The sequence below is a fragment of the Serinus canaria genome, chromosome 1 (genome assembly GCF_022539315.1).
Source record: "Serinus canaria isolate serCan28SL12 chromosome 1, serCan2020, whole genome shotgun sequence".
Classification (NCBI taxonomy): domain Eukaryota; kingdom Metazoa; phylum Chordata; class Aves; order Passeriformes; family Fringillidae; genus Serinus; species Serinus canaria.
The window spans coordinates 96,040,237-96,067,305 of NC_066313.1; the positions used below are offsets into that span (position 1 = coordinate 96,040,237).

The 27,069-nt window shown below is 38.2% G+C and overlaps 1 protein-coding gene across 1 annotated transcript in view; it reads left to right on the plus strand.

Moving 5' to 3' along the window:
* The window catches only part of FRMPD4 (FERM and PDZ domain containing 4), a 295,852-nt gene that overhangs the window by 253,804 nt on the left and 14,979 nt on the right, over nt 1-27,069 (plus strand). Inside the window, exons 5-9 of the mRNA XM_009089651.4 lie at nt 11,680-11,725; nt 20,328-20,432; nt 21,629-21,736; nt 24,694-24,825; nt 26,869-26,988. Of these exons, the coding sequence (XP_009087899.3) occupies nt 11,680-11,725; nt 20,328-20,432; nt 21,629-21,736; nt 24,694-24,825; nt 26,869-26,988 (511 nt within the window). The remainder of the gene's footprint in view (nt 1-11,679; nt 11,726-20,327; nt 20,433-21,628; nt 21,737-24,693; nt 24,826-26,868; nt 26,989-27,069) is intronic.

Sequence of the window (27,069 nt, forward strand, 5' to 3'; positions counted from 1 at the left end):
CCTCGGCTCATCTGCAGCTCCCGGGGAGTGTCTGCGTGCTCCATCCCAGAGCCCTGGCCCAGCGAGCCCGGCCTGTGCCCAGGGAGATGGTCATGGACAGGCCTGGCCGCTTCACAGCGTCAGCCAGAGGCAGCAGCGGCCATGGGCTCCTTCGCTACCATGGCTTCTGCTTACATAAGACGACTGGCTTCACCGCTTCGTGTTGACTGATTGCTTGCTTCGGCAGAGCAGCAATGCCGGGAGCAGGAGCCGTGCCAGGACAGGCTCTGTCCCAGCGCCGCCGCTCGGAGCACCCACTGCAGGGCGGCGGCTCGGGCACTCCTGCGGGCCGCAGCAGCAGCGCCCTGTCAGCCGCACGCTGAGCAAATACAAGTACACCAAATAAATTACGCACGAAATACCTATGAAATCAATTTAGCAAGTCACATCGGGTCAGCCCCATCTTCTTTTTCCCCTACACCAGTACGCATCTTCCCTCCTACCACCTTCTGGCTGCAGCTATGTGGTGAGTTATGGATTCGCCTCCTCCGTGAACAGCTTCCCTCCTCCCCCTGTTTTCCTGAAGAGCTGAGTTGTTTTCCTGTCCTTCCCTTCAGCCCTGACTGTTACCCGCAGCGGGAGAGGACCGGGATAAACTGGTGCATTTTCACCTTTTTTTTTTTTTTTTTTTTTTTCTTTCTGTTGCCGCGGCGCGGAGCGAGGCGGCGCTGCGCAGGCGGCGGGCTGGGGCGGGCCGGGCACGGCAGCTGTGCCTGTGTGAATCGTGTCCCCGAGCGAACTTTAATCTGCCGGCTGCGGGTACCGAAACATCGGCTTGGCTCGGCAAGCGTGGGCGGCTTTAGAACCGATACTGAAGAGACTGGCGTCGTATTTTTACTGCTGGTGTTACCCATCTAGACTAGAGCTCACATCTCTGCGTCCGACTGCACTGCAATTATGTCTTCATTTTCTGTGTGGATAGAAGAATGCAACTATTCAGCATTTTATGCTTGGTTTGAGTCTGCGGGGCAATTTTCTTCTCCCCTTTTCAAACATTCGTTCCCCATCTATAATTTACAATATATTTGCATTTATCAGGGAAGAGTTTCTGCTTAAGTATAATTTAAGTTTTATCTTAACAACCATGTTTATAAGCAGCATACATTTGCTTTGAAAGTTTTCAGAGAGACTCATACTAGTCCAAGAAAAGTGTTAAAAATTATGTATTTTTCTAGTGATACATAAAAAGGGGAAAAAATAAAGGGTTTAGCAGCATAAATGTATTTTTAAGTTTACCAGCATAAATAATAAGATTTATTAAATGACAGTTAATAATATGATTTTGAAAGATTTGACAAAGCTTTAAAGAGAATAGATTTTTAAAGTTACATCTAATTGATTTTAGCACAGTAAATAAATTTTTCCTTTACATAAATTTTTAAAAAAGGAGATGAACCTTTCATTTTGAAACATTCCAGATATATGGTATATATGCATGGCAGGACTTTTTAATAACTAATACAATTTAACAGGAACAAGTGGTTAATTGTCTGGCAGAATTTCTGTCTCAATTTCTTCTCCTTTCAGTCTACTTCTTAAATAAATAAAATGATGTATGAGGATATAAATATAACCAAAGAGTTTGCACTTTGAGACTGCTGTCTGAATTACTGTACTGTGTGAATGGTAGCTTGAGAAGGTAGCCCCTTTGGCTGCTCCTCCAAATCATTATAAAATCACATTTGCCATCACTTATACTGTTCCAGTGGCACATAGATCTATCTTTGGCGTCTGACCAATCAATTTTCTATTCCAGACACAGTAAGCAAAAATCATTCTGCATTAGTCTCTGCAGCTCAGTGTCCATCCATTGTCTAACCTTGCAGATATAATGATATTTACAGTAATACTAATAATAAAAGCCACAATGCTCAAGACACTGCTGGAACTTTTCTTAATGAGGAATTGAATGAGTCTTGTTTTATTCGAACATTTACTTCTTAAAACCATTTCCAGCAATCTGTAATTATTTAAAACATTAGCCTAGCATTGTGTTCCATAACAAAGGGTTGAGATGCTCTTAGATTGGATGAGATAGTCTGGTCCCAAAAAAGTAGATAAGACTGAAAAGCAAAAGTTGTAGTGTTCAGACATCTGAAAGAAAAATACCATCACTCTTTAAATGAATGTGGGTTTTTTTAAGAAACAATGATAAAGCCAATAATATTGAACTGAGAACAGTATATAATATAGTACTTGAAAAGACAGTATTCTTCAGAATTCAAGAGCTTTATCACGTTTCCAGTTGCATCTTCCTCTTCTTAATTTCTTTTTCTTTATTGGCTGAGTTACTTTGAGCTAAGATAATGCTGTGAAGGACTTCCCCCACAAAATAGCCCTAAGTGAATGTTATGCATTATTAATAAAAACTCAGATAACTCTCTAAAACAAGATGATCCTAAAGCATTTAACATTTAATCAGCAAAATTTATCTCATGTTCTGCTTTTTGAAAAGCATTAAAGGAAAGAAAAAATTGAATAGCTGCAGGGATGAAGGATGTGTGTGAATGCCTGACCTTTCATTACTACATACACAATGCCCAAATGTGAAAATGAAAATGCCAGTGCTGTACAGATTATGAATAGCAGCTCTAATGGTTTCTAATGCTTCAGTACAAATGAAAATGAAGCTCTGATCATAAAAGATAATGGTTAATTTGTCACATAGTAAAAATATCTGTAAGATTTTCTCATCTTTAGTGATCTTTCCTCCTCTTTAACATGTAACTCCCATAAATCTCTTTTGCAATTGTACAGATACTGGCATTGCTCCTCTACACTTTCTGACATCTTCAACTATCTTTTCTTTTAGTTTCTTATTTCCAATTTGAAGTATAATTCTAAAGTATGTGATTTCTTTGTTTCTCAGCAAGGAACAAGAAGTCATACTAGTGTTTATTTTAATTCATTGATGTAATTATTTATTCAAGGTGTTTGGCATTAGATAGTGCATTTTATTAAATAATTGTTTTTATTGATCTCTTAACATCCATAGTATCTAGAATATACTATACAAAGCTACACAAAATACTGCAGCAGCATGTATGGTAGGTCTTCTCTGTCCAAAGTATATGTCAAAAATCAGAGTAGGGGAGAAACTGTTGGAATAATATACATGCTAATGAAGCAATATTTGCATTATATTAGTATCAGTATATCAATTGCCTACGTTTTTTGAAGACCAGGCAGGCAAACAAGAGCTCTGCTAGAGTCAGTGTTCATTGTGGAAGACTGCAACATTTCTTTTCCTACTCCAGAAGATGCTGTGGCCATCCCAGCAAGGGGACTTTCCTTCAAATCCCTAGGCAGTCACTCTCCAGTCCAGCTTTGGATTGATGGTTTATGACAGTAGAGCTGCACCTTGCTTATTCAATCATCAGTGGCATTTCAACCTGGGCACAAAGTTACACTTTTGCAAAAATAGTCATTAGCTGTGCCATAAAGTTTTTGTTGACTTCTAGGCTAAGTTTAAGCTGCTGTACCACTTAAAATGAAGAGAAATAGCCCAGCACAAATTATCTCAAAACTTTCCCTTCTCATGGGGCATGAGTTATCTGCTGCATCCAGACTAGAGAAAAAAAATTATTTTCTAAAGTGATGATTCTTGCCTTCTAACATAGTGTCAGCAAAAACAGACATTAAAAATAAGTCATCAGAAGACAGAAATTCTTTTCTAAATGAAAATTTACATAGCATCTCTTTGAAAGAAAAAAGAGGAAATCAACAAAGCTTCATTATGTGAATGTTAGAATTATGTTTACTCCCTGAAACATCCTTTTCAATTGCTAGATCATATTGATAATCTCTGTGTTATACTGAGATAAGTGAATGGAGTAATAATTTCCACAGTTTGAAAAGTTGTCTCATCCTACCCTTCAGCTTTAACCTTCATTATTTTATCTGTTTCCACTATTGAAACAAAAATGAAATAAAAATTAAGAGGCTGTGTGACTGCATCAAGGTGTCTAAACAAGTGCTGGAAATTCAGGAGAGCATAAGAAAGTTTCTTCTATTCTAATTCTGATAATGTAGAGGAACATGAGACCTCTACAGAGATGTTCTCAAGATGTTGTATTTCTTTTCTTTCTCTCTCCCAAGTAAGTGAACTCTGTGACCATCCATATATATTTACAAAAATTTAGAAGTTATTTTAGAAAACAGAAGGATGTTGTTAATACATTTAGCATTTTTTAAATTAAACTTTATATAAAAATGTATGCTGCTACAGAAATATCGTGATGGCTTCATTTTTGAAAGCTGAACATAAGAAATTATGCAGTAGTTGGAATGTATTTAATAACCATTGCTGGTTATGAAGGTCTCTGGTGGCTCCCTCAGGTGAATGGTTTATGCCACTCTTTCAAAGCATAGTCTGTCATATCAACATTGGGATAGATTTTTTTGAATGGTTAGAATTTACCATGTTGAGCATTTTTTTTTCTGGAACTTTGGTGTTTTTTTACAGCCCACGTTCCTGGACATCCTCAATAAGAATGCCAGTGCAAAGGATGAGTGAACCCGAACTGACTGCGTGGTTTAACATCCCTGAACACTGTGAGCAGTGTGCAGGTGTTGTGTGTCTGCTGGATCTGTGCATGGACAGCTGCTGAATGGAGAGCAGAATTGCACTTAGCTGACTTAGAAATTGTCTGAAAGGGCTTGTATAAAATGCTCACAGAAATGCCATTTAAAAGTAATTGCAGTCTGATGGAAACAGCACAGTCTGACAAATAAAGATGAGAAATTTTCAGGAGACTACAACTGACCTTTCCATGGTGAGACCAACCTCTTCTGTAAATATTTTACTTTGCTAGTATTTTATTGAAGCTCCATAGAACTATTTCTCAAGATAAGTCATCAATAGACAGCTTGGGACTGCCTCATATTAATTTTCTTCATTACACTCTGAAAATTAACGTTTCCTCAGAGCTTTTGAGACTTTGGCAGTTAATGATATAAAAACTAGCCCTGGAACATTGGCCTGGATGAGTGACCTGAGAGACCAATATTATCTCATTTTGTCTGCCTTTGATCCTTTAAAACTAATGTGTAGAAAGTCTAATTAGAAGAGGACAGCTGAACAATTAATTCATAGGGAAATAAGCACTACATTTTTCTCCTTGGCTGTATAGCATCTTCATGCAGCATGAATTAATTGATGTGGTGATGGTGTTGGCAGTAGTATGCCAGCAGTTGGACTTGGTGTCAGTCTCAGTCCATCAGATACACACACATGCTCGTCTGGCTCTTGGTTGTTTTTTGATACACTGACCAAAATAAGCACATACTGCTTCTGTTCCATCAGAGAACTCCAGTGTAGTAACTCCTGATATGTTGTTGGTTTCGTCTTGAAGTTTAACCCCAAGTGCTCTCATGGGTTGAGGGAGACCATCATAAATCTGTGTAAGTAGGAAAATGATTGTCTCAGGCACCTCAGTCAATGTCAAGTTTTCTACATATCGCCAATACTTCAAGGTGCACTCATGAATTAATTGAAGGCCAGTGTAGTAAGGAGCAGGTATCATTGCTCAGGAGTTAGACAGCAGTGTAACACTGCTGCTGGTATTCAAGCAGCCTGGCCAAAGCACTCCTCTAACAGCATACACAGGTATTTACTGTTTGACCAACCTTTCAGTAACTCAATTACAAAGTTTTAACAGGCTTAAAATTGAAAATATGAGCAACTGGAAAACTTTGAGTATTTGTGAGTGGAGGGTTTATTTTGACAAGAGGTAAATGTAGTTGTCATACAGTACTTAAATTCAACAACTTTATAGGGCTTACCTTGCCACAGTGCCACAGTACAGAAAGAAACTGTGTGAATTTGGTACATGTGAAAGCTTGACAGATGAACAGCTTTAAAGAAGAGGAGGCTTCTTTATTCTCAAAGCCTTTATTGCAGAGGTATCTGAGATGGCATCTGCTGTATGAAAGCCCACCAGTGTGCCACATCTCTGATCTGAAGGGACCACTTCTGTCAGAGGAAGTGAGTGTAATTCAGCCTGCAGACACATTCACTCCTTGACCTCTTACAGAGATTGCCAACAAGGGTTCCAATTAGTGCCAGCAGCAGACTGTGACAATTTTAAAGATTGACTTTCACACCATGCCAGCCCTTTAAAATAAAGAACATTTATACAGAACACTATTTGCTTTGACGGTAATTTTCAGTATGCTATTATTGAAGTTATTTATGTTTGAATCAGAGCATCTTTTCACTCAGCTGTGTTTCTGCTGCTGTTTGATCCTGCAGTGTTGTAATAATCCCATCCTTATGTGTTTTATGCTTTATGTGTCAGTGGTTGTTTCAAGCATCCATTACTTACACAGTTTTTAGGGCTCAGGCATTCAATCAGGATTCTTGCAAAATTCCCAAGTTCTTGTGCAGATTGCTTCTGCTGTTGCAAGCCCTCAGATATTTGATGGCACACTTAAATTTTAATGACTTTGTGAAGTAGCAGGCTATGCAAATTAAACTGTAGGGTTCAGGAGTTCACAAGTTGAAGTTGCTTGGATGTCAAGAGTATTTCATTCCTTTGCCACAAGGCTAAGGACAGGTAATATCATTAACATCAGCAGACAGGGCAGCCACAGCTTTCCAAATGTGATTGTGATGTCTCTGCCTTCTGATACCAGGGATTACAATGCACCATTCTGATCTCCAAAAATAAGACCTGGACACTATGATCTTTGTGTTCTGTGCTCTGTCATCTCCAGAAAACAGTATCCAAGCTGATGCTCATCTCTTAAGTTGTTCTTGATATGTCTGAACCCAAAGATTGGCACCTTGGCCTCATATGAGGCTTCTGATATGACTTCTCTGTGATTTCCTCATATGACTTCTGTGACTATATTTCATGCAGTGTTACCTGTCCTCCCTAAATTGGGACCCCAGACCTCACCTCTGTGGTGATGTACCTTATATCATGAGCCTCCTGCTATGCTTCCTGCAACTGTCTTCTGAGATGGGGCTGGGGATGTAATGCCATGTGTGGTGTACCTTTCCTTGCCTGCATGGTGTGATGGCAGGAATGCCCCTCTCTGACTGTGTACAGGAACTTCAGAGAGTGTTCCCTGCAGATGGCTGAACAGGCAGAGACTGAAATCCTGTTACCATTTTTCCAGCAGTTGGTTCTCCCAGGTGTAGGCAACCTCTAAAGAAAGTATAATTTTCTGTGTTTACCTAAAAAAATTTCTGGAAAACATCTTCCTAGGCTTGGAGAGGTCCTGCTGCTAAAACAGTGATTATCTATGGGTAGATGTAATTAAAAGACCAAAAGGTATCTGCCTACAGTAGCATGCCTTCCAGATTGGTGTAATCTGTTGTACTTGTCAATTAGAGTCATGGAACTATTGCCTGTAGTTTGTGTTCTCTGGGGTTACCTTTGGAAATGCAAAGGGAAGAGCCCACATGCCATGGCTCTTGCTGGAGGATTGTCTGCTGCCAAGGGCTTTAGCTTGGGTGTTTTTGTTTGCACAGTGCTGCTTCTCCTGTGACAAAAACAGCCCAGCACACCCTTCTTAAAGACTTTCTCCCTGCATCTCTCCACATTGTTTCATGGGTGTCCATGAGTACTGAGTTTGTCTGATAGTTTATCAAGAGGCCCCAGGTCAATTCAGGCAGGTTGGCATCATCACAGGACCTCAAGGCTCACTCTGTGTCTGTGCTGTGTAATAACTGAGAATGAGGAAACTGCCTTAAATTGGGTCAACTCTGTCCCACCAAGGTCCTCCCAGAAGATGTCACCATCCCTAGAAATAAATATGCCTGCATCTCTGGGGAAAACTTCCACAGGAACTGTTGCTCATGATAAAACCCTGAGGAAGTGAAATTTGTAACTTCCATAGGTGAATATAAGTACTGCAAAACAGGTTTTACGTAAAAATGTATATACAACTCAAATAAAAATAATCCTTAGTTGTAACTAAATTATTTTAAGGTCCCTGCCAACCCTGTGATTCATTCTATGAAATAATTTAAAATGTACCACAATAGAGTGACTTTGCAAACCCTTTGCTCATTAATACTGTGTTAATATTCATAATACTGAAAGATAATTTCCATTTTCCTTAGCTTTGAATAGGGCATTTGAGGTAACCTGTTACATTTTTTAGTTAGCTTTTGACCCATTGATTTCCATTTCCTTACTTCAAAAATGTAGTGTAAACACACTACAGATCAAGGCCTCAAAATCCACAATTGTGGAATTCAGACCTTTCTCATCAACAGTGAGACCCAAATTGAAACAGATTATTTTAAAATAGCAGAGAAAAAGTGTTTCAGAACAAGAGTTTCAGAATTTATTGTTCATTGTGAATGAAACAGCTAAGTTATGGTTAGAAGATTTTTCTGAATTGTATTCCCTGAAAATGATATTATTTATTATAGCTTTAATTAATTATTTTTGTTTATGTTCAGTGTGAAAGAACCCAAGTATTCCTCTACTATGTAAAACTGCTAAAAGCTTTAAAATTAGCATAAGCAATTTTTCATTCTTCCTTCTTAAGAGCAACATATATATTTATTATATTTATATGCTATATTTGCTGTAGGATGCATATGAATAACAGACCCACTTATTCTGTTTGGCTCAGATACTGGGATTCCCCCATGTGCCTCACCTGCCTTTGCCCTTCCTCTCTTCCAGCTAGAAAGAAGCAGAAGAGAGGCAGTGATTTCCAGCCTCAAGTTCACAGAGGCTGGCATTGAAGCTGAATGTTAATGCCTCATGCAGCTCGAGATGCCTGATACTTAGTAATGCAGCTTTAACCTTTGTAATAGACATAATTTGATTCTCCAGCCATCTATATTCTCTTCTTGTTGCAACCCAAGTAGCTGTGAGGAGTAGTGAGAATGGACAAATATAATCACCACGCAGGACACGGAGAAGGACAGAGAGATGAATCACAAATTCCCATCAGATTTTTCAGCCTTGTTATCACTATTTGATTCTAATGTCAGGAAATGAAAGAAACATGAAGATATTTTGTTGTGATGTTGGTGTTAGCCAGTCAGATCCAGGAGCACTAAAAAAAGTCAGCAGCTTGTTTTCTAAGCTGGTCTGGCAGATGTTTGGTCTTGAGTGACTCTAAAAGAGCACAGAAATAATTAGGTAGTTGTTAAGTGAGAATGAAAGGTAATAAAGTAACTGTAATAATTGTTTTTCTTTTCCATTTTTGTTTTTTTATTTAGTCGTATTTTAAATGAGGAAAGACATTGCAGGGCGAAACTAAGACTGCAGTTGGGTTTTTTTAGCCTTTGCCACTGTGTTTCAGGTGTTGTTTAAAAGACAGCTCACATTTCAGTGTGATGATGTACCTTGTTTCTGTAAACTTAACTCTCTGTATGTTCTACTGTCACACAGGACATAAGTTTGTCCACATACATTTAGGCTACAAAACACAGAGATCACACAGTCAGTGATTCCATTGTTTCTGCATTCTTGTGACATACAATTGGCGTTCTCCAGTGCTGCAGAGTTTATCATGTAGATCCATAGGATATGCTAGCCATACCAGAAGTGAAAAGAATGAGCTGTCCTGCAGAGTTTTGTCATCATTAGTTGAGGAAGTTTTCAAATGAGCAGTGGAGTCATGACAGTACTGCAGATCAAAAAAAAACTGATGATTAAATACTTATTTTGTAACTGTGCTGTGTTTTGAATGTAGCACAAGTTTTATAGGAAATGTTTACTGTGGTGAAGAGGGATTTGTGTGTAGTGCTTGACACCAACTTTTTGAATGTGTAACATGATTGTGTCCAGATACTCCAAAGGGTCTTTTCATAGCCTCAAATGTTGAATGTATGGTCCAGAGTATAGCATCCTTCCAATGCAAGTGTTTATCATGCAGGAAAGTCTTGTCCACCAAACATGTCTTTTGATCTTTTAGTTAAAAAAAAAAACCACCTACTTGCTAATCTAGCATGAATTTTGCCTGGCCTGACGCCTGGACAGGTTTAATCCAAGAATTATGAATAGCTGAAAAACATTTTCAGGAGAAGCTGATTTTAATTTTCAAAGACAACTCTCTAGCATAGCTGGACTGCAGGAGGCAGAGGTGGTGGTGGTAATCATACACAGCATGAGAAACATAAAGTAGTGAGTTCAAAGTAATTTGAAGGATCAGTTGATCATGGTGCAGTTATCCCAGTGCTGCAGTTTATCCCAAATTTACAACTGTGAGCCTTTCTGCCTACTAACCTTCCTAGGTTAATATGGCAGTCATAACTGGAAAGATATGGATAGCACAGAGATGATGAGATTCTTGAAATAAGTTACCTTTCTTAACATGCATTTGTAGATTCTCAAAAAAAATGTGGTCATGATACAAATACCTAATAAAAGAAGTAAAAAATTGAAGCTCTAGCTATTTTTTTTAGTTACATGATATTAGATTAGGCTTTGCTCCTTACATGACTGATGGCTTTGGCAAAAGTAGAATTTGTTATCCCTGTTGGCATTTAGTAATATGTATGCTTCATCAAGTATAGACTGACTTTCCAGAACAGTTTTCTTACTAGGCCTTCATTCTTTCCTCCATTATTTTTTTACCTTTTGGCTTTTAAAGTTGCATATCAGAGTTGTCATTTTGCCTATAAGATGACCCTATATACAACCAATACAGTATGATTTTTTTAGTTAGTTCTGCTCAAAAGGTCAGGCATGCAAAATTAGTTCCATGTCAATTTAGCCAGGAGGTAAGTCACATAAATAAACAATTTATATTTGAAAGTAGTAAAACCAAGAGAAATTTAGTTCTATCTCAACAAAATGGCAACTGACCTTTTCTTGTAATAATATCACCCACTGCAACCATCTGATCAAAAGGTAATACAAGAGATATCTACTGTGATTGTCTTTTCTTCCTTTCTTCCACTTTACTTTTCCACAGTTAGCCACCACCCCCATCTACCCACCAAGTGTCTAGGCCACCTGGTCACATCAAGATTTGTAATAATTTCTTCTCTTTATCCTATAAATCAGTTGTGGATTTTTGGAGAGTTTCATATGTTTTGCATTTACTAGTTTCATCATAATGAAGACCTGTTTAAATTGAAAGAAAAACCTTTCCTTAGCAATTCTGTAAAAACTTAAAAATTCTAATGGGAGAGTTCGCCAAATATTAGTCTTTTCCCACCTATTTAAAAAGATGATCTAGAGAAGGAATGGAGGTTAAATTTTGTTCTCATTTATGTTTTGAAAAAGAATGCTGCTGTTTCAAACAGATTTGGCTTGAAGTGTACAAAAGCTAGATGGTATAAAAGTGACTTGCATTTGTAAAGTAGAAAGGAATTCATGGACTACAGATGCTGAACTAATACAGTTAGTCAAAGGTTATTTCATTATTGCTAGAGACAGCCATTATTGCAGCATGCAGATTTCTCTGATGAAGCAAAAAGTTTGTAGCATAAACTGCAAAGTTAGGCCAATTCAATCTATTAGATTGGAAGAAATTTATTTCTTAATGCCTATCGTTATTTTGGCATATTATTAATCTCTGTACTACTCTACTATGTCATTGTAATAAACATTCTTCCATATTACTGCAGTTTTCTCCATTAAAAAGAAAAGCTGGTTATCAATAGTGAATAAAAGTATGACTCTTTACTTGATTTTACTTTGTTTTTTCTTTTTATAGAAGCTGCAAAGAATCGATCCTCCTTACTGTTGTTCAACCTTACCCTGTAAGTATTGTTAATGTTTTCTTAATTAGTTTCCTAGCAACATAGCAGCTTCTTTTTCTGCCCATATTCTGCTTGTGTCCCTACATTATCTGTGCAACAAAAAGAAGTTCAGTAAGGGCTGTGTCTATTAAAGGTGGTGTTTAAGATGGCATTACTGTGTCCTCTACTCAAAGGCTACATTCGTAAATTAAAAAATAACAGTCTTTAAAGTCATAGTGACAGAGCAGAATTCTGAGTTCAGCTTCAATTTCTTGTTTGTTGCAGCTCCTGGGTTTTTCTTGATTCTGCCCTGGTCCCACAAAGTTACAGTGTTGTAGCAAAGCAGCTGTCCCTTATCTAAGGAAGTGCTCTGTCTGTATCTCCAGCTTGTGGAGGTAAAGGGAGAGCAGAGACAGACAAACAGCCAGCCATGTGAGGTTGCCTTGAATGGACTGGGAGAAACTGCAGCCCATTCAGAGCTGGTTGATGCAATGTGACTTTGCAGCTCACTCAGTGGTTTGTGGGAGTGGGCTCATGACCTGGCAGCTCAAACCCATCTCCCATGAAAAAAGGGGAGAAGGCAAGCCAGGGGAGGAAACTCATCTGTCCATGAACAGCCATGAGGACATTTTAGGCTGCTGAGGGGCCTCAGCTGTGCATCAGGAGTAATTCAGATTCAGCAGGTCCATTTGGCTCCCTGTTGTTTAGCCTGATACACAGCAGTTTTCATGAACAAAGAATAATTGCATCCTTTTCATGCAAGAATAAGAGATGAGGTGGATTTGACACAAAGACTTGAAAACAAGTTTGTCTGATGAAGCTGCCAAAATGTACATCTTGAAAACTGTGTGTCTTTGTACTAATCATTAGCTTTTCTGGTTAGTTTTGAGGTGGCCATGCAGCTTTACTTGTCCTGCACCTTCTAGAAGCCAGACTGCACTGCACCTAATTTGTGGGGGAAAAGCATGCATTCCACAGCAAAAACGGGCAAGGGCTGCCACCCTGCAGTAAGACCTCTGTCAGGAAGGTGATCTGGAATCAGGCCAATATCAGTCAAATTAAAATGAGGACTGGTCTGACTAAATCAAGAACCTATCTGCCTTTAAAGCTTGCTGGTTTACAGCCAGTGGGGGAAAAGAAATCCTCACATGCTTTTGACAGACTTAATTATTGTCTATAAATGTCAGGTGAAGAAAGGGCATTTGCTCTAGTGCACCTATGTGTAGACCTTGAATATGGACAACAAAGTGTAGTACTATGTCTGTGAGTGCTGTGACCTCTTATCATTATGCTGCTGGTCTGAGAGCAAGCCCTGTATGAACTGAGTGTAAGGGAAGCTGAAACTGAAATAAATTGTGCACTTCATGTTCAATGGAAGACCTTACAGCACAGGTACAGTCCTTCTCCAGCCTTTAACCTGGAAAAGAAAGAAAGTCATGGTTCAATGGAAGACCTTACAGCACAGGTACAGTCCTTCTCCAGCCTTTAACCTGGAAAAGAAAGAAAGTCATGGCCTGGTATCTTTACCAAGGGCAAGTCTTGCCTGACCAATGTAGTGGCTTTCTATGGAGTGACTGTATCAGTGGACAAGGGACAGGCTACAGATAGATACCTTTTATCAGGGCTTCTGTAAAGCCTTTGACACAGTCCTCCACAACATCCTTCTCTCTACATTGGAGAGAGATGAATTTGTTAGGGGTACTGTTAGGTGGATGTCCACATCCAGAGGGTTGTTGGATGCTCACATCCAGAGGGTTGTGGTCAGCATCTTAGAATCCCCATCATCAGCTGGACATTAGTGACAAATGGTGTCCTTCAGGTGTCTGTAATGGGACCAGTGTTATTTAATATCTTGGTATTGACTTAGACAAAGGGATTAGGTGCATCCTCAGCACATTTGTAAGTGCCACCAAGTCAAGTGGGATGGTTGACACACTTGAAGGACCAGAGGGACTTGGACAGGCTCAAAAAATGAACCCATGGGAATCTCCTGAGGTTTAACATGACCAAGTGTGAGGTGTTGCATGTAGTGACAGGACACGGGGTAGTAGCTTTGAAATTAAAGAAAACAGGTTTAGACTAGACATTAGGAAGAAATTCCTTACTCTGAGGGTGGTGAAGCGCTGGAACAAGGTGCCCAGAGAAGTTGCAGATGCCCCATCTCTGGAAGTGTTAAAGGCCAGGTTGGATGGAGCTCTGAGCAACCTTGCCTATTAGAAGGTATCTCTGTCCATGGCAGAGGGCTTGGAACTGGATGATCTTTGAGGTCCCTTCCATTCTTTAATTGTGTCTGTGATTGACAGCTATTTGTTCAAGCGCTTTGTTAGGCCTGACAAGGCAGAATCTGCTCCTCTCATTAGGTAGCAGCAAAATCTAATCAATAGCTGAAATACCTGTAGATGTCACTGAGCTGAGGATGCTACTGAAACACTTTTCTGTCAGCCATTTGGACTGATGTGCCCATTTTTTGTGAATTCCCATTGCCCCACTCTGATATGTCTATCAGAGTCCCCCAGCTCTACCTCAGCAGACAAAGCACTTGTGGTTTTGGGGGTGATGGACATTTAAGCTCATGTAGGCATGAAGATAGTCTCCCCAAGGATGTGCACAGGGCAGTTAGAAGATGAGATTAATGCCTGCATGTTGGTGCTAGCTTTAATTGACTGATTTTTACCCCAAAGTTGGGATGCTTGGTGAAATGAGCTGGTTGGGCTTCCACTGCAGGGCTGTTGCACTTGGCAGATCTCATCTGTGCAGTATTATTGTACCTCCATACCTGTCCAGACCAGGGTTTTATTGATTCATAGCATCCTCCCCTTACCGCTTTCAGCTTCAATTTTTTCATCAGTGGAAGCAAGGGATGCATCTGTAGGGATGTGGAACAGTTGGGATGATGCCAGTTAGTGCAGCCAAGTTTTGGCCCTGAAGCAGTGCAAGACCCCTCAGTTTATGCAAACCTTGGGCTGCAAGGTTGCCTGGGTACTCCTGAGTCACTTTGAACATCTGGTCCATTCTGGCCCTCGTACTGCCACACCATTGCTGTCAGTAATGCCTGAGCCTGTTGGCATCTCTTTCAGCCTTGCAACCCTGGGTGTTGCTGACTCCAGCTGTGTACTTGTCCTGGTCTTCTGTGCAGGGAATCCTCTGACAAACACAATTTTCTTTACAGTTTGGAAATAATATTTATGCCTTCAAAAATTATGATGCACATTTGTTTAATTTTGCCTCCTCTGTGTTTCCTTTTACTATTTTGCTAATAAAACTGATGAAGTAGAAACCAGACAAAGGAGAATAAGAGCTTTTAAATAAAGACTGAATTTATTCTCTGTTCTTGACAGAAGTACATCTATACAAACATTTCATTGATCTCTCTTCTTGATGGTGATTTTCCTTCTACCACTGCATGAAAAATATCTGCCAAGATGGATTACAAAAGTGCTATTTCTTAGTTGGTTTTATTTGTGCTTTTTTTAGTGAGGTTTGATTTTGCATTTAAGTAACCATCCTTTATGATTGCAGGTCAAAGTAGATGTAATCTAGATTTATAGTATTCTGTAGTTCACTTAGTACTCTTTGAAAGCTTTTGCAGATTAAAGTTTGCAAAATTTTTGCTTAAATGCATTCACTTTTGTTTAATGCTTAAACACATTAAAACACATGAAAATTTCATTTTAATTATGACCAAGCCAAAGCATTAGGCTGTCTTTTTCTTTCCATCAATATACAAATCTGTGTTAGGTTCTTGTCACCAGTGCTCCTAAGGAGGTCACAAAGCAGCTCAAGCAGTTAAAGCAGTTCAGAGTTTTGATTTCTGGAAGTATGGCATTTGATTATAATTTCTGACTGTTTTATTCTGTAAATGAACTGTCATTCTGATTGTTGCCTTATTAAGTTTTAAGCATTACTTAAATCAAATAACTTCCCTGTTTGATATCCTTTCAGATTTTATGTGCAGAGATCATTTGATAGGTTGCTTTCATGATTAATCTCTTAAGCTCCTTGGATGAAGTCCAGGCCTGGCTGAGATCTATGGCAATTTTGCTGTGCATTAAGTTTTACAATGGGAAAAAGATAGGATCTTCTGTTTTGAAAGAGATGCTTCTTGTTTTATCATGGTTATACTTCTGAGACACAACAGTTGCAGAAGAATTACAGTAAATAACATTTATGAATCATAATGGTTGTCGCAACAATCTTATTGAGAGTTTGCAGGACTAATGATCAGACTGTGATTATCGTCTAAAAATGGTAACATATAAATAATGAAAATAATTAAGTAAATATAAATAATGCAAATAATAAATATAAATAATGCAAATAATAATCATTGTCTATGATAGATTGCCAACTTTTTAGGAGAGAACCCATATCTGACCTCTATTCCAACAATTAAATTTGTGCCAAGGGTTTAACAAAGAAATCCTCCTGATGATCCTCTGTCAGTGCCATGTGGTTTTCACAAATTACTGTGTGGTAAAACTTCTCCACATTATTTCTTCCACATCCCTATGTGCTCTTCTACAATGCTCTTGTGAGCCAGTGTAGTCTTTTCAGCCTTGTTCGCAGCTATGAATTACCATATTTAGTTTGCCTTTGGGCATTATGTCCTGTTCCACTTAATAAATGTAATTCTTCCTCTTACTCACCTTTTATTTGCATGTTAAATACTGGTGCTTGTAATTGCTGTTAGCTGTGAACCAAAAAGTCAACACATTTTTTGCACTTATGCAATTTTTTCCTTATTTTCTAGGAAACTAAGTATTTTATATTAAACTAATGACTATTTTTAAAAAACGAGCTTAAAATTTATTGCATATATACACTCTGTGACTATTTAAAAACTACAGTGTTTCTGTAGTTTTAAATGTAGTATTTCTAATTTTGATGCTTGTCACAGAGCAGGTTTTCTTTTCACCTTGTAATTGTTCTATACTGCTATCATTCTGTTTCTTTACGATATCACAGTACTACACTGTGCTCTTCTAGCTACTAAATCCTTTTTTTTTCTTGAGTATGAGTAAAGGTTTTGCTGTTGCAGCACCTCTACTGGCAAGAGCACTCAAAGGGGCTTTTTCAGCAAATCAAACCCACTTCTTTCGCAATCTCCACCAAATTAAAGTTTATCTGCAAAAGTGCATGAAGCACTAGGTATTTTTACTTCCATCAAAAAAGTTTCCCTCGTAATGTAGGATATTGTTTCTACAATCTGTCAATAAATGAACTGCTCTAATGCTGCAGACAGATATAGGATCTAATTTTGAGAAGTCTAGAAAATGAGAAAGTGACATTTTCCTGAAAGTCTGCTCTGCAATCTTTTGTGTTTTGACCCTGCTGATGGGAAGCCCATTGATTGCAGTCGCTATAAGCAGGGTTCAAAGTAGGGTCTAGGTCTTCACTGTTTCTTCCTCCAAGTATATCTGTGTGCAATGCTTCATTTTTCTTGTTAGCAGTTTCTTTAGGTAGTATTGAAATGAATCAGGTGATATTTTCCTTTGAATTCTATATGAACAAGTAAAAATTATTTAAAATTCTAATAAATTTGAGCTTTTAATAGGAAACAGGGCTTAGGTCAGACAGAGTAAAGTGTGGAGGGTTTTGAGTTATTTTGACTCCTTGTTAAAATGTGTGCCCTCATTTTGCAAAAGTCACTCTAATTAAGCTGTTTTTATCTGTGACAATGCAAATACTTTACTTGCAGTGATAGATGTCCTGCATTAGTGTAAACACCTCCTGCTTAAGGTCATTAACTGAGAATAATGGTATCCATTTGGCTAAAACACAGAGCTTCAGAAATAAGTGAATTATTATCTGGCACTATGAAAATCATTAAGTGATAGCATTCTTCTACAAACTTAAAGACATTAGAATACAATAGAGCTGCACATCATCTTGCTGAGGTTTTGTTAGACAGGCCAGTTCTGACAGTCAAATCCAACTGTTTTCCCAGGTATTTGCACATCCTTTAGAAACACTTCTATTCCCAACAAGAAAATGTCAAGTGTCAGGTTGATACAGAGGTAGAAACAATGAGATTGTGCAATTAAACACAAAAGCTATGCTATTACTCAAACCTTTAACCAGAAGAGAATGTTCTCCCAAATACCTGGCACAGCTGTTTCATTTTCTTTCACCCCTAGTTTATAGTTTGGAGCTTTTTGGAAAACAGTCTGCTCCAGGCTCACCCAAAGTACCTGGCCAAGGGCCAGAGTCCTTTGCATGTTGCCACAGCAAAAGTGGAACTGAAAGGAAGCACTGTGTTTTATGGTAGGCCATGGTGTGCTCTCCTGGCAGTGAAATGGGTACATTAAACCCCACATCCCAGAGGGGTTCTTGGGAACCCACGTATGTTCAGACCTTTAGTTGTTAATTGCATTTTTGCAATAACATTATTTAAATGTTTATGCCTCCTGCAAGTGACTTTTGAGGCTGTAGAGAGAAAAAGAAAGAGGTTGTAGGGAGCAATAGGGACACATAGTGGTTTGCCAGATTTGCTGTATGGGAAATAACCTTGCCAGAATCCAGAAAAAAATTGGCAATCTGCCCATTAAGAGAGGCCAGACTGGTGACTCATCTGTAATAAAACCAAGAAACTGCACAGAGATTTTTTCAGCAAGAATAGTAAGAGAAAGCCACTGTTTTCCCCATGTTCTTGCAAGAGAAAGCCAGTAGCCTAATCTTGCTGCTGTGCTGCCCTGTGGCAGTGGAATCAACAGTTTGCAGTCTATTACTTGGGTGCCAAATAGACTATCCCCCTTACACATTGCAGAGGGGGATTACATGGAGAGGAAGGAAATTGAGAAGGCATCTCTAGAGTTGTTATATTAATCATGGTACTGCATCTTCCAAGGAATTAATCTCCAGAGGACAGTATCTAAACTGCTTCAGCATTTCCGTGTTATCCTCTCTTGGTGAAGAAGTCAATAAGGTCCCCCAACTGCTTTTTTTTTTTTTTTTTCATTATTCCTTTTTTTTTTTTTTTTGGTGGTTGTTTCAAAACTTCTGAGGACCTTTCATTCCTTTCACTTTTTTCAGCACTGACTCTGGAGGCTGGGCTTGGTTTGTTCATGGGGTTATTGTTCATGGGGTTATTTTCTGTTATTTACAGTTATTGATTATTGTGTGGCCATATGTGCTAGAGAGGTAAGAAAGAATGAACTGTGAAAGCAAAGAAGCATTTATTTTTATTTCTTGATTCTATTTTGTGCCTCAGGGATTACTGGATGTCTAGATATTTCCTGGGAAAATGTGGCAGTGCTCATTCCTTGTTCACTGGTTGATACTGAACCTATTGTAATAGTTACCATATTTTCAATGTGATGATAGATTTGAGGCATGCAGAAATAAGCTAATCTTGTTTCCACTAGTTACTAGAAACTAGGCTTCAGCATCACAAGAAAATAAATTTTCAAGCAGTTTCAGCAGAGATCAGAGACAGAAACAGAGGAGCACGTTGTTTCTGCCTTGAACTACTCCATCACTCCTGAAGATTGTTAGTTGAGTCAGAATTTGAGTGATAGAAATGAGACTTCCCATGTTTACAAAGACAGCTCTCATGCCACATTGATCATCACCACTTGTGCCTCCACTCATTTCTCACAGGAAAACCAATATGACATAAGTCTTTCTTCAAAACTAGTAAGGCCACTTAGGACTTAGAGTAAGATTCTGAAATTCTTAATTCCTATTTTCACAAAACAATTGGATCAAAACCTGGCCCAAAAGAGGCAAGTGACTTTCAGCCAAAGTGAGAAAGTCTTCCATTGCCCATCATCAGGGTCATGAAGTGGGGCAATGCCAGAAGCACTGTGTTTGCAACTGACTTAAGAATAAACCAACCTCACATCTGCTGCTGAAAATGAAAATCCCATTGACTGTGAATATTTAATTTGTTACTAAAAAGTAGCTGTTAGTCATATTTCTCAAGTGAGGAGATTTTTTCCCTGGGGCTGAAAACAGGTGAACCCATTGCATAATGTAGTAGGTAAAAGTCAAGTAGGGGCCAGAAGAAAATTCGGAATGCTTCTACACTTCTAATCCATGAAGCCCTGCAACATGTCAATATTGATGGCACAGGGTGTGTTTAGGGGATGCCTTCAGGGGAAGCCTGATGGCCTGCAGGTCCCTCTTGGTGTTTTTCACCTGTGCTCTGAAGTGCACAAATACAGTGAGATGCCACTGCATTTGAAGACCTCACAGACACTTTTTTTTGCAAAAGTTGTGTGTATGTCTGTCCAGTAGATCACAGATTATGCAAAGATTTTCCATTCAGTCTGTAAAGAAAGGGTCGCTGGTAGTTCTCTGGTCAGTGTCCCTTCATGCAGAGAAGGCTGGATGAATGCAGTCATTGTGGGATCTCTACAGGAATTTGTGTGTGCACTGAGAACTCTCCTCATCACTCCACTGGGATAATTTCCAGTATGTTCATTATGTACTGGTGTTTCCTTATGTGCATGTACATAGAGATTACCTTAGGATGCATATTTCCATTCTTCTGTATGCAAAATACTGCTGTATGCATGGAGTACCCAGCATATAAGAAACAGGAGGAATAACTAAAAAAAAAGAAAAGAAAGGTTCTAATTTTAGATTATGTGATGTATCTTGTCATCATCTTTTCTTCCAGTCTCCTAAATCAGCTTTTATTAGTGCTGCAAAAAAGGCAAGATTGAAGTCCAATCCTGTCAAAGTGCGCTTCTCTGAGGAAGTAATTATCAATGGGCAGGTGTCGGTGAGTATGCAGCTATTTAACCTCAGAAAGGATTGTGCATTTCATCCAAAGGTACAGCTTAAGCCTGGAAGGGGAGGTAATTACACGGCAGGAAAAGCAGTGACAGGCTTGCAAAGAGAAGGGCTTTTCTGTTTCTGAAGCTTTCCAAAGATCTTTTTTCAAGTTGACTAGGCCCTAATTTTATGAAAAATTTGTCCTTTAAATAAAATTAAGATGGTAGTGAATGAATTTTGTGGTGTTAACATACTTGTCTTTGTACTTTTGATAGTTTTTCTGTTGATTTCTTCACATCAACTTTGTTTTCAAAAAACCCATAAGCTCAAGAGAGATACCATGTCAGAAAAACTGATTAAGATTTTAATTTAAAAACTGATTAACCTCACAGACCACTTTAAAATTTGTTTTATCTCCTTGAACGTATTGTTTGCAGACCTCAGGCAATGTCAGCCTCCCTTTGAGAGGCACTTAACTCCTCCTCAGACATGAACTCCCAGCTCATTTTCATAATATGCCAGAGCATCATTCCACACTGATGTCTTTAGCCAACTCTCTTCCAAACCTAAATTGATACTTCATTTTTTCTAAGGCAATTTCTGCTTTTTAAAATAAAAAGAAGCAAACAAAAATCTCCAAAGATTTGTTTCCCTTCCTCCTCTCTCTTTATTTTGCTATACCAGTTATGAATCATCAAATTAGGTAGCAATGTTCTATGTTGTTCTTCTTAAATCATGAAAGAAATAGCAGTATTTAATACCCTCCTATAAAGAACATGTTAATTACCTTGATTGCAATCCTTGCTAACAAACTGTAGTTTCAATTTTTTAGATTGAAAGCACTAAATAGCTCACTATATTCAGAGAAAAATAATCCATTTTGCTATTTTAGTGAAAATGTTTCAACTTCAGAGGCAATATTTATTGTCAGACAGATAGTATTAAGGGAAAGGGAGTACTCCAAGCCAGACATAAAATGTATGTGAACAGTTATATTTTTCCAGGACAGAAACCTATAGAGGGCAGCTGGATATTGAGCCTGGCTATACCCTTGCAGGGCACAGATATTTCTGCTTTCAGTTTGGGCCAACACCTTCCTTCTCAGGTTTTGCTTTTCTGTCAGAATAATGTACTTCTTGATAGAACAATGTTTATATTTCTCTTGTTGCATGTTTTAATCTGATTCACTAATTTGCTTGGCAGGAAACAGTTAAGGACAACTCGCTTCTTTTCATGCCAAATGTTCTAAAGGTGTACCTTGAAAATGGACAAACCAAATCTTTCCGTTTTGACTGCAGCACTTCAATAAAGGTAAGCTAGCTATTCCTTGGTATGAGACCTTCAGTAATTATCATTTACTTGGAATGCTTTAAAAACAAAGTTACTGGTGTGTTCAGGTTGAGCTGGACTCTTAGTGCACAAATAATGAGGATTTGGTCCATTTTTCTGCTCCTAAAAATGTATTTTATTGTCAGTGAAGAAGAAGTGATCACTTTAATGTGCTTGGAGCACAATCAAAATTGTGTGCTTGTATCGTTTTGATTTGCTGCCAAATACTAGCATGACTTGTCAGCAAAAGTCAGGAGCTAAGAAGATTAAGATGTTGGTTACTGATTGAATATCATCCAGCTTATCATTCAGTGAATTTAGGATGGAATATTGTAGGATTATGTCGGTGATAAATTACTTGCCTCAGTGCAGTGCCCTCTACACTTTCCATAGCACACTTAACATGCAGAAATAAAAAGGTAAAGCCCTGGCACAAAACTGAGTCTGCCAGGGAATGTCTGTGACACTGTTCCATGTGGGTTCCTAATCAGAGGAATCATCAGTGTCTGTGAGAGCCTTGGAGCAGTGTGGTAAGCAGCAGGGCTAGCATTACTGTTTGGGGAAGCTAGTTTCAGCATGGATTGGTTAACAAAATCTAAAGTTTGGTTACCAAATCTACACCAAGACATGAGAGGGGCATGGGTGGGATGACCGATGAAGGCTGGGGATGCCAGCTTTAGCTAGTTTTAAGGGATTGTAAAACCAGGAATGTTTGCAGAAAGGCTGCCTTTATGCTCAGCAGCATGCTCAATCAGTTAGAGCAGCCAAGAGAGTCATTTACTAAGGCAGACAAGAAATTTATTCCAGTCTGATGGCAAAACAGATGCTAGAATCACACTTAAAAATGGCATGCAACTTTTGTTAATAAATGTAGCATATATGCCTTAGGCATAAGTTTAATGCAGGTATGGATACAAGCATTCCATCCATGGGATACTGAATTCCTTGAGTTAATTTGAATATTTGGCTGGTGAAGAAATAGGAGACATTACTCACGTAGCTAGTGAGATCTCCATACCCTTCTAAGGTTCACAAGTCCACTTTCTAGTATTTTCTGTTATGAGCATATAAACAACCAACCTATTCCAGGATGTTTTGCCCCTGAAGACCAGTCTTTGGCCATCACCTTACATTACTTTTCAGTAGTTCTGCCATGGATGTGTCATGTACTATCAAACCGAATGTTAAATCTGAAGTCATTGGCACAGATACCCCTGTGGACTCAGTTACCTAGCTGTATTGATTTTGTAAGCCTGCTTTGAACTTAGTCATTTTGAGTATTGGTAGGAATAATTTCCTTTGCATTTAATTCAGGCAATTATATATTCTGAGGCCTTCACACCTATAAATGACATATTCTTGCATGTGTGTGTATATTCCTCAGTGTGGATGGGTGGGTGTGGATTGTCCCTGCTTAACTGGGGTGACATCACCCAGGTGAGTCAAGGTAAAAGCAGGTTTTTTCACCTCTAGCAGTCCAATAGTTCACCACTTAAAAAGGAAGGTACAAGCAGCACCTAACCTGCAGTCCTCACTTTCTATATTGTTGGGTTATGGCACCTGGGGTGACTCCAAATCATCAGAGGAGAAAAAAAGCAAAAACTTTCCTGCAGTAATTCAGAGGCTGTGTGCCTTAGCCTCAAATTTTAAAAGGCCAAGAAGAGCTAGTGGTAGAAAGCAGTGCTATTACTACCCTCTCTAAAAAGCTTACATTTAGTATTATGCTGCTTCATGTTACTATTATGCCCATAGTCTTTTAGCATAGGTTAGAAGTATAACTAAAAGTAGATTTAATGTGTAAGTAATAAATTCCCCATTGGTCAGAATAGTACTAGCCTTCATTATTTAGAGTGATAGCTAGCAATTCATTAATGCAATCTTATATTCTCTACATTGTAGAGAGCCATCCCCATCTTCCCACATACATTTTTTCATCCTTCTACCACTTTGGTCATGATTTTTCATAAACACTCTGTAATTGATCAATTAATCTTCCTAAATTATGTTAAAACACTTGGATTACAATTCATCATGATCTCCTTAGTCAATCCTATCCATCTGGATACTTACATATATCTGAAAATCTTTCAGATGGAAGGAAATGTTTTAATCTTGTCACCAACATACTGTGAAACTATTTCTAAATGATGGGTTGCTATGTATTTTTTTTTCTACGATATCCACTAAAGTAAAAGATACCTTGACAAATGATATTAATAATCTGCATACATTTACAAAGTGTTATATGAAAGTAAGGTAGGGATTAGTTGAATGATTTTGTTTAGCTGTTATTTTGATACCGAAGAGGTTTGTTTAGCTGTTATTTTAGATACCGTCATTCCCAAATTAACAATTCTTACTCATAATTCAGTGTGAAAAAAGCTAATCAGGAGTCTCTAAAAATTGATATGGTCCATCAGTTTAGAGCTATTGTTCTGCACAGTCATTATCATTGACTTTTCTGTCAACATTTAAAACTCAAGTAGTAAAATTTAAAAAAAAATCTTTGCCATAAGTACAAATAAAGGCCATTCATCTAATTTTTTTTGTTGAACTTATAAATTTGGTTTTTCTGCTCGATGGCATGGCCGCGATAAAGGTAAAAGAACCGTGGTAAGACCATCTCTCCTTTGCTGATGTGTTTTATTTCCAGGGAGACAGTTATGATTTAAGGGCCACCAATATAATTTACATGTTAAATCACAACAGAATGTTGTCCATTTGTGGCAATCCCATTTATGTGTTTCTCATGTTCATATCTGTTACCATCTTGAGGATGTTTGAAGAATCGTTGTGATGTCCTGGAAACTTGTGCAAAACAGGCACAAAGCCTGGGCTTCTGCCTTGGGCTGGGTACATACAAGGCATGTGGCAGTGAAGAACTGGATCCCAAGCATTTCAATAATTTAATCACTTTTTATAAATCCTTTGTTAATTAGGATGTCATCCTAACACTCCAAGAAAAGCTTTCCATCAAGTGTATTGAACACTTCTCCCTAATGCTGGAGCAGAGAGTTGAAGGATCTGGAACAAAACTCCTTTTGCTACATGAACAGGAGACTCTAACTCAGGTTTGTGTAATGGTATATGAAACCAGATATTAATGAGATGGCTTAATCAGTAAATTTTCCATCTTTTTCATTACTCAGGTGAGTTAGCTGCAAGCTTTTTTTGTTTGATACAGTCTATCAAATAGCTAGGATATTTAGATGTGATTGTAAGAATAAGGTTCTCACAGGAATTTTCTGTTACAAGAACATCATATTTCATTGCTGTATTGGGTCTTTCAAAAATATAAAGAATTAAAAAATCAGACTGAAATCTGAAAAATACTTACCTAACCTTTTCAATCACATGAGGCCTAGCGACTGAACATACTCAACAGCTGGCAAATCCATGGTAACAGTTCTGAGAAGAATTTATTTGAAAGCTTTATTTTGCTATTTTGTTCCAATTTGATTATACAGATCTATATCTGTGTGACAGGGCGTAGTCCTCTTTCTGATGAAGTCAGGTTTGGCTTGTTTACTCAGAGGTATGTTATGTCACTTCATTGATGATGAAATGTGACACAGAAAATGTTGATGTGTCTTTCTTCCTTAGATCAGGGAAGTGTGACTAAAGTTAAAGTTTCTTCACAGTTACCAGCAGAGTACTCTGATTTTATCTGCTTATCATTTTGCCAAATTGTTTAGCCTGAAATTTTCTATTATATTTCTGTGTTTCAGGAGAACAATAGTATATTTTTTAAATTTCAGTTAAATTGGAAAAAGAAGGAAAAAGGAGAAATAGATTGTTAGATGTGGAAAAATACTTAATTTAAATGACAGAATTCCTGTAATTATAATTAGTCTGTGTAATGGTGTGAAGGAGCTTAGTTTACCAGATAACAGTCTTTCTAGCATTTTCTAACCTTTAAGCACTTGCTTTTGCCATGTTAACATTCTTTTCTTGTGGGTATAAGCTACCCAGTGATTGAACAATATCCAGAAATACTCAGTACTTGTCCTCCTAGCCCAGCTATCTCCCTGAAGTTACTGGTAAAATTGTCACTGAAATCAGAAAGAGCAGAATAAACCAAGTTAGTGAGCTTTCAAAAATCCCATCTGGAGCTTTTATTATTATGTACAGAGTATGTCTATATACTAGGGAAAGAGGTGAGACAATGTGCAATAAATAGAACTTCTGAAAATTGTTTGAGCAAGACAGAGAGTTCTATTGGAGATTTTTAAAAACACAGTTTTGTCAAGTAAATATGTTGATTTTAAAGTACCCTAACTCTCTAACTGCATTAGCCTAATGAATAAATTACATAAACTACATTAATTCTGAGGGTCTCTTCTTCAAAGTTCCTGTAAAATCAGCAATATTTTAATTTGCCATTATAATGTTGCTGCTGACCATGACTTGCAATGGTGGGTTTGGATTGTTATCCAATTACTCCTTTGCTAGGCAGTGGTCTCCTGGGAATATACCCAGATTACAGAGTTAGATGCTTTAAAAAGTTTTGCTGACCAACACACAAAGCAGAATTTTTAATTTTTTTAATGTATTGGATCTCAGTCAGAAGTTATGGAGTCAATCTCTTAATCCAGAACAATCCAGGAAAAAGACCTAATTTCTCTCAATTTGCCTAATGGATTAAAACAAGCAAGAGAAAGTGAGAGTAATTGCTGCCAAGTTGGGCCTCACCTGTGTTCTCAGACAACCTAAGAAATAAAATGTGACCTCTCCCCAAACACCTAACTCTTCTCTTTAATCTGTTTTAGTCCTGCTGAAGCTGAATTCAGTTTGTATTTCACTGGGATGGGTTTTTTTTAAGATCTGTTTTATCTGTTTCACCCTGGTTTTGAGTGAATTCTGTCGCTTTGAGGATGAGTTGTATCAGGCAGTCATGCCTGTATGAGTCTAAAAGTCTTTTCACAAGATTATATATACAATGTTCTTAGGTGAAGAACTTAATAAATTGCCCATGGCAAAGCTCTTTTTTTTTTGGCAGAATTATTTTTCTTGCTACCACAGGGCTCTGGAGCAGGGTAACATTGCCCAAGGCCGTAGACCCTGTTGCTCTACCAGGGTTGCCAAGCTCTAATATTATTATTGCACTGTCCTAGGTGACCCAAAGGCCAAGCTCGCATAAGATGAGATGTCTTTTCAGGATTAGCTTTGTTCCAAAGGATCCCATTGATCTTTTGAGAAGAGATCCAGTTGCTTTTGAATATCTCTATGTACAGGTAAGTGAAAGCACAGCCATTGCTAGTGTAAAGGAGAATAAAAAAATACACTTACTCTCTATATAAATTTACATCTTCACA